This window comes from Erythrolamprus reginae, chromosome 10 (genome assembly GCF_031021105.1).
Source record: "Erythrolamprus reginae isolate rEryReg1 chromosome 10, rEryReg1.hap1, whole genome shotgun sequence".
NCBI lineage: Eukaryota > Metazoa > Chordata > Lepidosauria > Squamata > Dipsadidae > Erythrolamprus > Erythrolamprus reginae.
In genome coordinates this window covers 4493513-4506668 of record NC_091959.1, presented here as the reverse complement: position 1 = coordinate 4506668, position 13156 = coordinate 4493513, and the positions used below count along the sequence as shown (strand labels likewise).

Sequence of the window (13156 nt, the reverse complement as noted above, 5' to 3'; positions counted from 1 at the left end):
ATCAGTTCTAACAGCCACAGTGGTATAGCTAAAATTCTGTAGGTCTACAATACTATTTTAAACATGCTTAAATTACAGTTAGTCCTTGATTTATTGATCATTTGTTTAGTGACCAATAGCGCTGGGGGAAAAAAAATCGCTTGCAACTGGTCCTCACACTTAAAACCATGTCAGCATCCCTCTGGACACAAGAAAGGAAGCAGCTGCAAATACAACACAATAACACAAGAACAAGGGGGCAAAATCTGAGGTTAGTTGGGGGGAAAATCAAAAGCAACGTGAGAAAATATGATTTTGTTTTGTATTTCTTGTATTTATTAGATTTGTATGCCGCCCCTCTCCGTAGACTCGGGGCGGCTCACGACAATAACAAAGACAATGTAAGGACAAATCTAATAATTTTAAAAACACTAAAAATCCCATTATTAAGAGCAAACACACACACAAACATTCCATGTATAAACTTTATAGGCCCGGGGGAGATGTGTCAATTCCCCCATGCCTGACGGCAGAGATGGGCCTTAAGAACTTTACGAAAGGCAAGGAGGGTGGGGGCAGTTCTAATCTCCGGGGGGAGCTGGTTCCAGAGGGTCGGGGCCGCCACAGAGAAGGCTCTTTTCCTGGGTCCCGTTAAACGACATTGTTTAGTCGACGGGACCCGGAGAAGGCCAACTCTGTGGGACCTAACTGGTCGCTGGGATTCGTGCGGCAGAAGGCAGTCCCGGAGGTATTCTGGTCCGATGCCATGAAGGGCTTTATAGGTCATAACCAACACTTTGAATTGTGCCCGGAAATTGATCGGCAACCAATGCAGATTTTACTGAAAGAGCAGTAGTTGCTTGGAACAAACTTCCAGCAGAGGTGGTTGGTAAATCCACAGTCACTGAATTTAAACATGCCTGGGATAAACATAATAATAATAATACTTGATTAGATTTGTATGCCGCCCCTCTCTGAGGACTCGGAGCAGCTCCCAACAAGCTCAAACATCTATCCATCCTAAGATAAAATACAGGAAATAGTATAAGGGCAGACTAGATGGACCATGAGGTCTTTTTCTGCTGTCAATCTTCTATGTTTTTATAGAAGCAGATTACCAAGTACCTAATATGCAATCATATGACCATCGCGTGAAGTTGTAACATCCCCCCCATTACCGCCCCAAAAGGTAGTTAAGATCAGATTTTGAACTTCTGATGGTTGCAATTTATTTATTTATTTATTTATTAAATTTGTATGCCGCCCCTCTCCGTAGACTCGGGGTGGCTCACAGCAGTGATAGAAACAATGTACAATACAAATCTAATAATACGAAGTTAAAAACCCATAATTTAAAAAAACATGCACACAACACACCATACATAAATTATATAGGCCTGACGGCAGAGGTGGCTTTTGAGAAGTTTACGAAAGGCAAGGAGGGTGGGGGCAATTCTGATCTCTGGGGGGGAGCTGGTTCCAGAGGGTCGGGGCCGCCACAGAGAAGGCTCTTCCCCTCCTGAATTGCAACCTTCAAAATCTGGTCATAACTATCAGGCTGTTATCATTTTGCCCGATTGCCATGTCATCAGTCATTAAGTGAGGACTGCCTGTGTATAAAACCGCTTACATCATACCTGCACTCCGGATGCAAGTTTAAAACGACGTTGCAACAGATTAAAAAATAATTCCCAAATAAAATCTTTGGAACACTTTTTAAAGTGTCTCCTCCTTCCATTGCGGGCAGCCTAAATTGAGCTTCCTGGCCTGGAAACCTCAGTTGTGCAAGAGGTACATTTGCATATTAATAGGATTACGACAACTTATCCCCTCCCTGCGCTTAATACTTTCTTTGTGCATAATGATATAACCCTCCGCTGAGTGACATGATACAGGCTGGCTTTGAAACATCTCAAAGGCTCAAATTAGCCACTAGATTCCAAGTATGGCCATAACTCAAAGCAGCAGTTAATTCAAAACTAAAAAGGCAACCAATACTTTCAATTCATAGTTTATGCTTGGCAGGCAGAGCAACATGGAACTTGGAGGCTTGGCTAGTTCCAGCCTTTGTATGGACAATCCACAGCATTTAAGTTGTGGTCCGTTCTTTCATTATAGCAGGTTTATAAAAGTCTGATGGATAGAAGAATATTTTCTGGCAACTGAATAGGTTTGTTTCATTAACGGCAGGCTGAAATGAATAGAATTCTTTATTGGCCAAGTTATAGTTATAATTATACTTTATTAGATTTGTATGCCGCCCCTCTCTGAAGATTCAGGGAAAACTAGTAGTAATAGTGTGACGGGACACAAGGAATTTGTCATTGGTGCAGATGCACTCAGTGTACATAAAAGAAAAGATACATTTGCCAAGAATCATGAGGTCCAACACTTAATGATTGTCATAAGGGTCAAATAAGCAAATGAGGAAACAATATTAATAATAATTTTAAGGATACAAGCAATAAGTTACAGTCACACAGTCATAAGTGGGAGGAAATGGGTGATAGGAATGATGAGAGAAAACTACAGTAGTAGTAATAGTAGTGCAGACTTAGTAAATAGTTTGACAGTGTTGAGGGAATTATCTGTTAAGCAGAGTGATGGCGTTCGGGGAAAAGAACCATACGATCCTTATTCGAGGTTTGCTCCCCAAAAGACTGGGCAGGCTCAATGGGCAATGATCTTCACTACGTAAACCATGACTAAGAGCGCCGTACAATGGAGGCACAATGTTTGCTGTACTCGCCAACTGTGGCCTATTAGTTTGGTGCAGTGGTTAAGGCAACAGGTTAGAAACTGGGAGATGGGGAGTTTTAGTGCCAGCCTCCCCCAAAAATAAAATCCGGGACTACCTGGACTACAACTCCCATCATCCTGCTCATTTGCTTGGCCGGGATGGGGGAGGGACTGCAGAGGTTGGGGGAGGGGCGGGGAGAGTGAGAACGCATTGCAACCCCTCTGCCCTCCCCCCCAAAAACCCTAGGGCTAACTGGACTACAACTCCCATCATCCTGCTCATTTGCTTGGCCGAGATGAGGGACGGGCTGCAGAGGTTGGGGGAGGGGAGGGAAGAGCGGGAACCCATTGCAAACCCTCCACCTCCCCCCCAACCCCCCCCCGGGCTATCTGGACTACAACTCCCATCATCTCGGAAAGGAGGGGGAGGGGCTGCTGAAGTTGGGGGGAGGGGAGAGTGGGAGGGATCCCCATTGTAACCCCTCCCGCGGGCGCCAGGTTGGAGGAAGGCGGCAGGAGGGGGGGCACCCGGCTCCCTCCTCCCACCTGGCAGCTCCGCGCCCGACCCGAAGGAAAACTCTCCCCCGAGCACCCCCCCGGAGAAGTGGGGGGGGGTCCCGGGGAAAGGGTGGGGGCACGTTCCAGCTCGGCCCTCCCTCCCCGCCCTCATGGGGGGGCGCCCTCCCCGCAGCCCCCTTACCTCCTCCTTCTCCTCCGGCGGGGTCTCCTTCGCCACAGGCGCAGCGCCCGCAACAGCCGCCTCAGCCGCGCCCCCAGCCCCCTCCCCCACCGGGCCGGAAAGAGGGGCCGCAGGAGGGGACTCTATGGGCCACGCGCCGGAAGAGGCGTCACCGAGCGGGCCCGACCTGGGGGGAGGCAAGAGGCGGGGCCCTTCGCCCCTTCCTGTTTGGGGCGTAGGGGTGCAAAAAGCTCAGGGTCGCGCTAAGCAAAGTTGGCTCTTCTATGACTTGTGGACTGCAACTCCCAGAATTCCTGAGCCAAATCATGCTAGCTCAGGAATTCTGGGAGTTGAAGTCCGCATGTTTATAGAAGAGCCAACTTTGCCTACCGCTGCATGGCGAGGGTGGATTTTACTTGTGCCTTGAAAACAATAATAAGTTAATTTTTCACCCTGAATTAAATGCAAAGGAGGGAGAGAAAGCATGCCCCACATTCCACTTTTTTGGAAAAAAAAATATTTAATTTTTAAAACGGTACAGACAACAAAAAAACCCACAATCATTCGTTTGCATTTCCAACTTTTTGTGTGTGTGTGGTGTTTGTGGAAGAGAAGGAGGGGGAAAGATTGAAAGCAACACATTTTTTTTTTCATTGTCTTTATTGGGTTTTTTTCAAATTTTTAAAAATCCGAAATCTTGAAGCAATTCTACCTTGTCATATTAACAATGGTTTCATATTAATACATTATGACATCTGACTCAGTAACTCTGGGCAGCTCAAGAATAACTTAAAATATATACAAATAGTGTATAGATGCTCTTCATATTTAGGGCCAGATTAGTCTTACCTTATGGAAGAAATTCATATTAGTATTAAATTAATTAAGGCTGCCCTCTCCAAATAATTCTCGGCTGGAAATGGGATTACATCATTTAATGGCTATGCAATAAAATATTAAGCCAAAACAAACAAACACCTTACATTGTAGTGTGATGGTGGAGCCCCATTATATGCACTGTGGGAAAACTTGAAAAACCAGACCAGAAACAGATTCAGATTCCAGAATATAATCTAACTATGTGATCACTAGAAGATAACAATTCAATGCATAATCAGTTATGGAATTAGGCACATAGTCTATGCATGTAGTTATACAGTTCCATCCACACACTTATCAGGTACAAATGAAGATTATTCAGTTGGATCCAGACTTGAGCTAAATGTTTTGTTGCAATGTAATAACACTTATGACATGCACTTAGTATGTCGAATTCTCCATTACAAGCTACTTCTTTATAAATCTACTTCTGTTTCACTGAGTTTAAAGGGGGTTACTCTCAAACACTGAATGGGAAATATAATTCTACACAGTTTTTCATTTCATAGACAAATGACACCAAATTAGAAGTATAACTCTATCTGCTTTTCTTTGCACATTTATTGGAGTAAGCCTTATTAAAATCCACTGAGATTTGAAATATACGTAAATTTGCCATTTCAGAATAAGTCCGTTTATTCACATTACTATTTACAGGTAATGCTCGGCTTACAACAATTCATTTAGTGATTCTTTGAAGTTACAACAACACTGAAACAAGTGGCTTGTGGCTGTTTTTCATACTTATGACCATTGCAGTAAGGTCACATGATCAAAATTCAGCCATTTAGCAACTGACTCACATTTATGACAATTGAAGTATCCCAAGGTCATGTGATCCACTTTTTGCGACCTTCAAATTCATTCAACCACTGTGGCAAGAAAGTTTAAGTTTTATTAGATTTGTATGCCGCTCCTCTCCGAAGACTCGGGACGGCTCACAACAAAAGCAATACAATATACAAAGTACAAATCCAATATAAGTTAAAAATAATTTAAAACCCATACATATTAAAAAACGATCCTTACTGCACAATCATACCATTCTCATGTATTACAGTCAGAAAAAAGGTGGTGCTGGGGGGACAAGATAGTTATTCCCCCCCATGCCTGGTGACTGTTGTGATTCCGTCTGAGGCCCCTCAGGGAACAGCTGATCCTCTGCCGGCTTCCTGCTCAGAGGGGGAGGATGAGGAACAGGAGGTTCAGGCAGACGGGGAGGAGGAATCTCAGGCTGAGGGAGAGGGAGGACAGCCAGAGTCCCCCTCGGGGGAGCTCTCCCCAGCAAGCAGCCTGGATTCCTTAGATGAAAATGCACAAGCAATCATCGATCTCCGGCAGAGAAGAGCAACACAACGAAGGGGACAATTAGCCAGGTACTTTCAGCACTAAAGAGGCAACAGCTGGGTTTGGGTGTGGTGCTCTCTGGAAAGGCTGAAAAGGCAGACCCACCCTTCCTGGCTTGTGGAGTACTGTATTATCTTTGGGAGTCCTGGGACCTGGCTGTGATCTTTGGCGTCTTGGAATTCTGGTTTGTAACTTTGAATACTGAAACCTTGGGGGGGGGAAAGGTGTGGGTCTTATTCTCTACAGTGGCGGGTGTGCCAGCAAGAAGTCTGCTGTATTTTCTGGCCGTCAGGACTCTGCTGTGAAGTCTCATAGCCTGCCTGTTGGGAAGAACAGGTTTTTCTCTGTGTTTATTTTTCAAACTATAAAGTGCTTTTGCTTTTACCAGCGTGTCTGGCTGCTTTTTCCAGTTGGTGTTGAAGTCTGGGGGCACCCAGACAGAACAGTGACGTAGATAGGTCTTCACATAGAGTTTAACCCAGTTAACAAATGTCTCACCTAGCGACAAAAATTTTGGACTTGATTGTGATTGATCAAGAAAATGGAGCACCTCCCTTATGAAACCAGGTTACAACGCCTTGGTCTCTTCAACCTTGAAAGAGGTGACTTGATCGAAGTGTCTAAAATCATGCATGGGATAGAAAAGGTGGATAGAGAAAAATTCTTTTCTCTGTCACACAATACTAGATGAGGGGGCAAAAGCTTATCTAAAGCTCATAGATAAGAAAGTAAAAACCAATCAAGGGAAATATTTCTTCACCCAGAGGGCCGTTGGTTGATGGAATTCCCTTCCAGAAGAGGTCGTGACAGCTGTCAGCCTGGATAGCTTCAAGGCAGGATTAGACAGATTCATGGATGCCAAGTGTATCAGTGGTTATTGAAACAGATGTCCATGTACCACCTCTATGTTGGTTGAGGCAGGCAGGGTTCCCTTGGGTCTCATTTGGGGGTCAAGGGAAAGGGAGGGTTTTGCCCTGACTCAGCATGGTTCTTCTTGTTCTTATGATTGTAAGTCCAGGAGTCTTCGGAGAGGGGCGGCATACAAATCCAAATAATAAATAAATAAATAAATAAATAAATTATGGAACTTTTATTCAAAGTAGTGACTGATCCTTATTCTCTTATTTATAAAAGCAGTACTTAAGATTTAGGACAGTAAATCTACTCTATTTTCAAAAAATTCCATTAGTTTGAATACTATGGACATCCCAATATGCTTACAGGATTGTATTGTACAGGCAAAATTGCTGCCACTCTGTCCCTTATCATCTCGATGCCCTTGTCCCATAGAGATGTCAAAGATAGAGCGTCCTTCTATTTTTGCCTCCATGGAGGGAGAAAAATTGTTCAGGCCGGAAGTCTAGTTTCATATTTGTTATTTTATAGTGTTTAATCTCTCGCTGCGGAATGAGAGGAAGAAAAGTGAGGCAGAACTACGGAGAAAACGAAGGGAAAACTACAGCAGGAGCAACGCCAGGGAAGCCATTCTTTGGACGGTTACTATAGCAACCGCCAAGCGGCAGGCCGAAAAGAAGGGTGGAGCAAAAACAGCGCCGTATTCTTCCGTTCCAGAAAAAGAGCGGGTCTTCCACAATGGGCAGCCAATGGGAGAGCGGAAGAAATATAAATGCCTCCTGGCGGGAGAATATTGCAATTGCCTTCGGAAAAGAACAAGGGAAGCCTGACGATGGCGCATGCGCAGAGCATCCCAGCTGCCTAAATTTGATGGAAACTCAATTTAGCGCAAAAACGTAATTTGCTTGGTCCTTTGTATTTTTACCCAACGCGCTCAGACCAACATTTCTTAAATTATAGTTTAGTCTTAATGTATTGTTGCATTGCTTCCCATGGCAATTCGTTTTCAAATCAGCTGTAATGATTTTCAATCTTATGAGTTTAGTGAAATAGAATAAAAATACATTTGTAATATTGCAAGGACGGCGGTGAAAAAGGTTAGGGAAAAAATCATTCATCCTGCACAGATATAGTTTGACCCTCTCTTCTTTGGGTTGCCACAAAGAAGAGGGAGTGAAGCTATTCTCCAAAGCACCAGAAAGCAGGACAAGAAGCAATGGGTGGAAACTAATCAAGGAGAGAAGCAACCTAGAACTAAGGAGAAATTTCCTAGCAGTTAGAACAATTAATCAGTGGAACTCCTTGCCTCCAGAAGTTGTGAATGCTCCAACACTGGAAGTTTTTAAGATGTTGGAGAACCATTTGTCTGAACCATTTGCCTAAGCAGGGGGTTGGGCTAGAATATCTCCAAGGTCCCTTCCAACTCTGTTGTTGTTATTTTATTCACAAGAAACAGTAATACACAGCAAATGAGATTTATATGCTGGATTTTGTATCAAAATATCACATGTGATACTTGTGATAGTGTGATACGAATCCAGAATAATAATAACAACAACAATAATCTATCTAATCTTATCTATCTATCTATCTATCTATCTATCTATCTATCTATCTATCTATCTAATCTTATCTACCTACCTACCTCTATCTATCTAACTATCTATCTATCTATCTATCTATCTATCTATCTATCTATCTATCTATCTATCTATCTATCTATCTATCTAATCTTTATCTGTCTGTCTATCTATCTACCTATCTCATCTATATCTATCTATCTATCTATCTATCTATCTATCTATCTATCTATCTATCTACCTACTTACCTATCTATCAATCAAACAACTCTCTCTCTCACACACACACCACCTGTCTATCTCACATTTCTCCCCCTCCCCCTCCCTCTCTCTTGATTAGTTTAACAACCAATTCTCTATGACATCCCATTGTTTACAGTATGCCAGTCCTTGAAACTGAGTAAGCACCGGGAAATGTTCTTGAAATATATACAGAAGGATATTTGGAATACATCCAGAGATACATTGCTGATAAAGGCTCTTGTTTAGCCTTATTTGGTTAGAATGCAGATGTCCTCACAATATTGCTATGTTTAATGACATTTACTTATCACACAAGCAGACATGTTAACAGCTGTTCACAGATAAGTATAAGATCAAAGGGCAAAAGGAGTAGGAAACTGATAATAGGAAAGTGAACCCAAGAACAAGGGGACACAATCTGAAGTTAGTTGGGGGAAAGATCAAAAGCAACGTGAGAAAATATTATTTTACTGAAAGAGTAGTAGATCCTTGGAACAAACTTCCAGCAGACATGGTAGATAAATCCACAATCACTGAATTTAAACATGCCTGGGATAATCATCGATCCATCCTAAGATAAAATACAGAAAATAGTATATGGGCAGACGAGATGGACCATGAGGTCTTTTTCTGCCGTCAGACTTCTATGTTTCTATGTTTCTAAGTTCCAATTTATTAACCGATCCATGGGGGATATGAACGGTGGTCAACCTGATAATATTCCACCCAGGTTAAGGTTCATCCTTTGTCCCCACACTCACAAGTTCATCACCTGGACCACTTTGGTGGTCTGAATGTCCACAGCCCTCCCCTGTACTTCCGCTGGTGCTAAACAAAGGATGACCTTGAATCTCCAAATAGGAGATAAGTCAGATAGGAAGCAGAGCCAAAATAGAATGAGACTAAAATAATAATAATAATAATTATTATTATTATTATTATTATTATTATTAATTAGATTTGTATGCCGCCCCTCTCCAAAGACTCGGGGCAGCTAACAACAATAAAAAAGACAATGTAAACAAATCTATAATCTATAATCTAAAAAACCCCAATTTAAAGAACCACTCATACATACAAGCATACCATGTATAAATTCTATAAGCCTAGGGGGAAGGGAAAATTTCAATTCCGCCATGCCTGACGACAGAGGTGGGTTTTAAGGAGCTTGCGAAAGGCAAGGAGGGTGGGGACAACTCTGATATCTGGGGGGAGCTGGTTCCAGAGGGTCGGGGCCGCCAAAGAGAAGGCTCTTCCCCTGGGTCCCGCCAAACGACATTGTTTAGTCGACAGGACCCGTAGAAGGCCATCTCTGTGGGACCTAACCGGTCGCTGGGATTCGTGCTGCAGAAGGCGGTCCTAGAGATATTCTGGCCCGATGCCATGAAGGGCTTTATAGGTCATAACCAACACTTAGAATTGTGACCGGAAATTGATCAGCAACCAATGCAGACTGCGGAGTGTTGGTGTAACATGGGCATATTTAGGGAAGCCCATGATTGCTCTCGCAGCTGCATTCTGTATGATCTGAAGTTTCCGAACAATTTTCAAAGGTGAAATGAAAATGAAAATGAAAACTTGAAGGAATCTTAGGGAAGACTTTGTAGCTCAGGTAATGTTCCCATAAAATAGCGGACGTAAAAGGATACAACATGCCCAGAGGTGGGCTCCTAAGGTGGAACCGTGACATGTGCTTGCCCCCCATGGCTCTGAGTGCTAACCGAGTCCAGCGCAATTATGCTACTGCACCTGGGCAGGTAGCGAAATCGCACGCGGTCACGCAAGTGCGCCATGGGGTGTGAGCAGATGCATGCCCACCTCTGGACATGCCCCTACACCAAAGGTGCTACCCTCCCTGAACACGCCATGTGCCCCAATGTGGTTGTGATTGGGGAATGAAACGTCTGCAAGAAATCAACCCAAGGCCCCTCATATCCTAAATTATAGGATACAGAGCTGGATGGGAAGTGGGGGAGATTCAATTGGTTTGGATGAACCAGTAGTTCTGGTGATCCGTTGGCTCCGCAGATCTACCCTTGCGCTATTCTGTCCTATATTTCTGTGGTTTTCACCTCGGCTGTTTTACTCACCGGTGCTTCCATAGAAGGTATGTTTTAGCGCTTAAAATGGGTGGGTTTTACACACTGGGTACATGCATGAAGCGGACCGATTGAATCCCACCGTTGTACAGCGCCTAGAGAAGCAGTAAGTGTATTCTTAATGTTTCTGCCTGGTTCTCTCCTAGGTTTACCTACCAATGGCCAACCAAGAGATGGTAACACTTGTGGTGGACAATGGCACCAGAAACTGCAGAGCAGGAGTTGCGGGAGAGGACCTGCCCAGAACGGTACTTCCTCCCGTCATTGGGAGGCCCAAGACACAGAATCCAGCGGAAGACACCGACAGAAAGGCCTACTATGTGGGAAGTGATGCTCAGAGCAGGAGGGACATCCTGAACTTGAACTCCCCCATTGAAAATGGCTTTATTAGAAACTGGGATGACATGGAGAAAATCTGGCACCATGTTTTCCACAACGAGTTGCAGGTGGCCCCGGAGGAACGTCCAGTCTTGTTATCCGAGCGTCCCATGAATTTTGGAATCTATCGGGAGAAGGTGACCCAGATTATGTTTGAGAGTTTCAACGTGTCATCCTTCTACTTGGCCATCCAAGCTGTTCTCTCCCTCTATGCTTCCGGACGCACCACTGGAGTAGTTCTGGATATAAAGAGCAACCGGATGGATCCGGTCCCCGTCTACGAAGGCCATGCTCTCTGTCCTGCTATTGTCCGCATGGGCCTGGGCGGAGAAGACCTGACCGACTTCCTTCTGCGGATGCTGAATGAAAGAGGCTACCAGATCAACCCAAAAGAGAGGGAGGTGGTGGAGGACATCAAGGAGAAGTTTTGCTTCATGGCCTCGGACTTTGAGAAAGAAATGGCCACCGCTACATCCTCCTCTTTGGAGAAGAAGTATGAGCTACCCGACGGGCAAGTGATCACTATTGACACCGAGCGTTTCAGGTGTCCTGAGGGCCTCTTCCAACCAGGACACTTGGGTCAACAATGTTGTGGCATCCATGAGACTGTCTTTAATGCTGTGATGAAGTGTGACCAGGATCTCCGCACAACAATGTTTAAAAATGTTCTGTTGGCAGGCAGCACTTCATGTTCCCTGGCTTAGCTGAAAGGCTGCAACCCGAGGTGACAGCACTTGTTTCCCCCAAATACGGAAGTCAACATTGTTGCTCCCCCAAATCGCACATGCTCAGCGTGGGTTGGAGCATCCCTTTTACCGTCTCTTCCTCACTTTCAACAAATGTGTATCAGCAAGGAGGAATATGAAGAATGTGGCTCAGGTCTTGTACGCCGGAAGTGCTTTTGAGGGTTTTGGGGGTGTTGGGGGGGTTTTTGCTGCTTCTTTTCGGTAGCCACATGTCAAAGTACTACGCCAAAAATTTGAAAAAATCCAGACTTATTTGATCCCGCACATAACAACTGCGGCGAGGTGAATATTCATACAACAATGGAAAAACGGAAATGTGCTCTACAGAAGAAGATATAATAGAGATAATAATAGCTTGTACAGAGAAATACAAACTCACGCTGGAAATAAAAAACAAGGAAGAGTCAGAATATCATAAATATTTTGGCATGTTCTATTGCTGGCTGGAAAAAGGATAAAGTAACAAATGTGCATTTCGTCATTAATAAAATAAAGCTATTTCTTGGTGATAAAGGGTTAATGGGAAAATAGATATATGACTAGATATATAAAATATGATTATTGTATAAAAGCTGGTTTACTATAAATGTGTTAAAAAGTTGTGTAATAGTAGGTGAGCACAGTAAGAATAGTTCCAGAAAAGGGCGGGTCTTCCACAGTGGCCAGCCAATGGGAGGACAAAGAAAATATAAATGCCTCCTGCTAGGAGAATATTGCAATTACGTCGAAAAAGAACAAGGCATGCGCAGAGCAGCCCAAGTGCCTAAGTTTGGTGGAAACTCAGTTTTGCTAAAGTAGTTTGCTAAATGCTATGTGGTCATCCTGCCCAGATCAGAACTAGAATCAATCCCTCGCTCCCTTCCGGTTTTTGAGAAACTGCAAACACTTGATTTGAATAAATGTTTTATTTATGCCCATAAGGAAATTAATCTTATGCCATCCATCCATCCCTCTCTCCCTCTCATCTATCTATCTATCTATCTATCTATCTATCTATCTATCTATCTATCTATCTATCTATCTATCTATCATCTATCTATCTATCTATCTATCTATCTATCTATCTATCTATTATCTATCTATCATCTATCATCTATCTATCTATCTATCTATCTATCTATCTATCTATCTATCTATCTATTATCTATCTATCTATTATCTATTATCTATCTATCTATTGTCTATCTATCTATTATCTATCTATCTATTATCTATCTATCTATCTATCTATTATCTATCTATCTATCTATCTATCTATCTATTATCTATCTATCTATCTATCTATCTATCTATCTATCTATCTATCTATCTATTATCTATCTATCATCTATCTATCTATCTATCTTCTATCTATCTATCATCTATCTATCTATCTATCATCTATCTATCTATCATCTATCTATCTATCTATCATCTATCTATCTATCTATCTATCTATCTATCTATCTATCTATCTTTCTATCATCTATCTATCTATCATCTCTCTCTCTCTCTATCATCTATCTATCTATCTATCTATCTATCTATCTACAATCTATCTATCTATCTATCTATCTATCTATCTATCATCTATCTATCATCGATCATCTATCTATCTATCTATCTATCTATCTATCTATCTATCTATCTATC

At 42.8% G+C, this 13156-nt stretch overlaps 1 protein-coding gene across 1 annotated transcript; it reads left to right on the top strand.

Annotated features, from left to right (window-relative positions):
- Nucleotides 1-5757: 5757 nt before the first annotated feature.
- Nucleotides 5758-11992, top strand: LOC139172825 (actin, cytoplasmic type 5-like). Its single transcript, XM_070762063.1, is given in 4 exon segments — nucleotides 5758-5807; nucleotides 10547-11462; nucleotides 11465-11517; nucleotides 11519-11992. Coding segments are annotated over 3 exon segments (1122 nt in total). The 5' UTR covers nucleotides 5758-5807; nucleotides 10547-10558; the 3' UTR covers nucleotides 11684-11992.
- Nucleotides 11993-13156: the final 1164 nt, after the last annotated feature.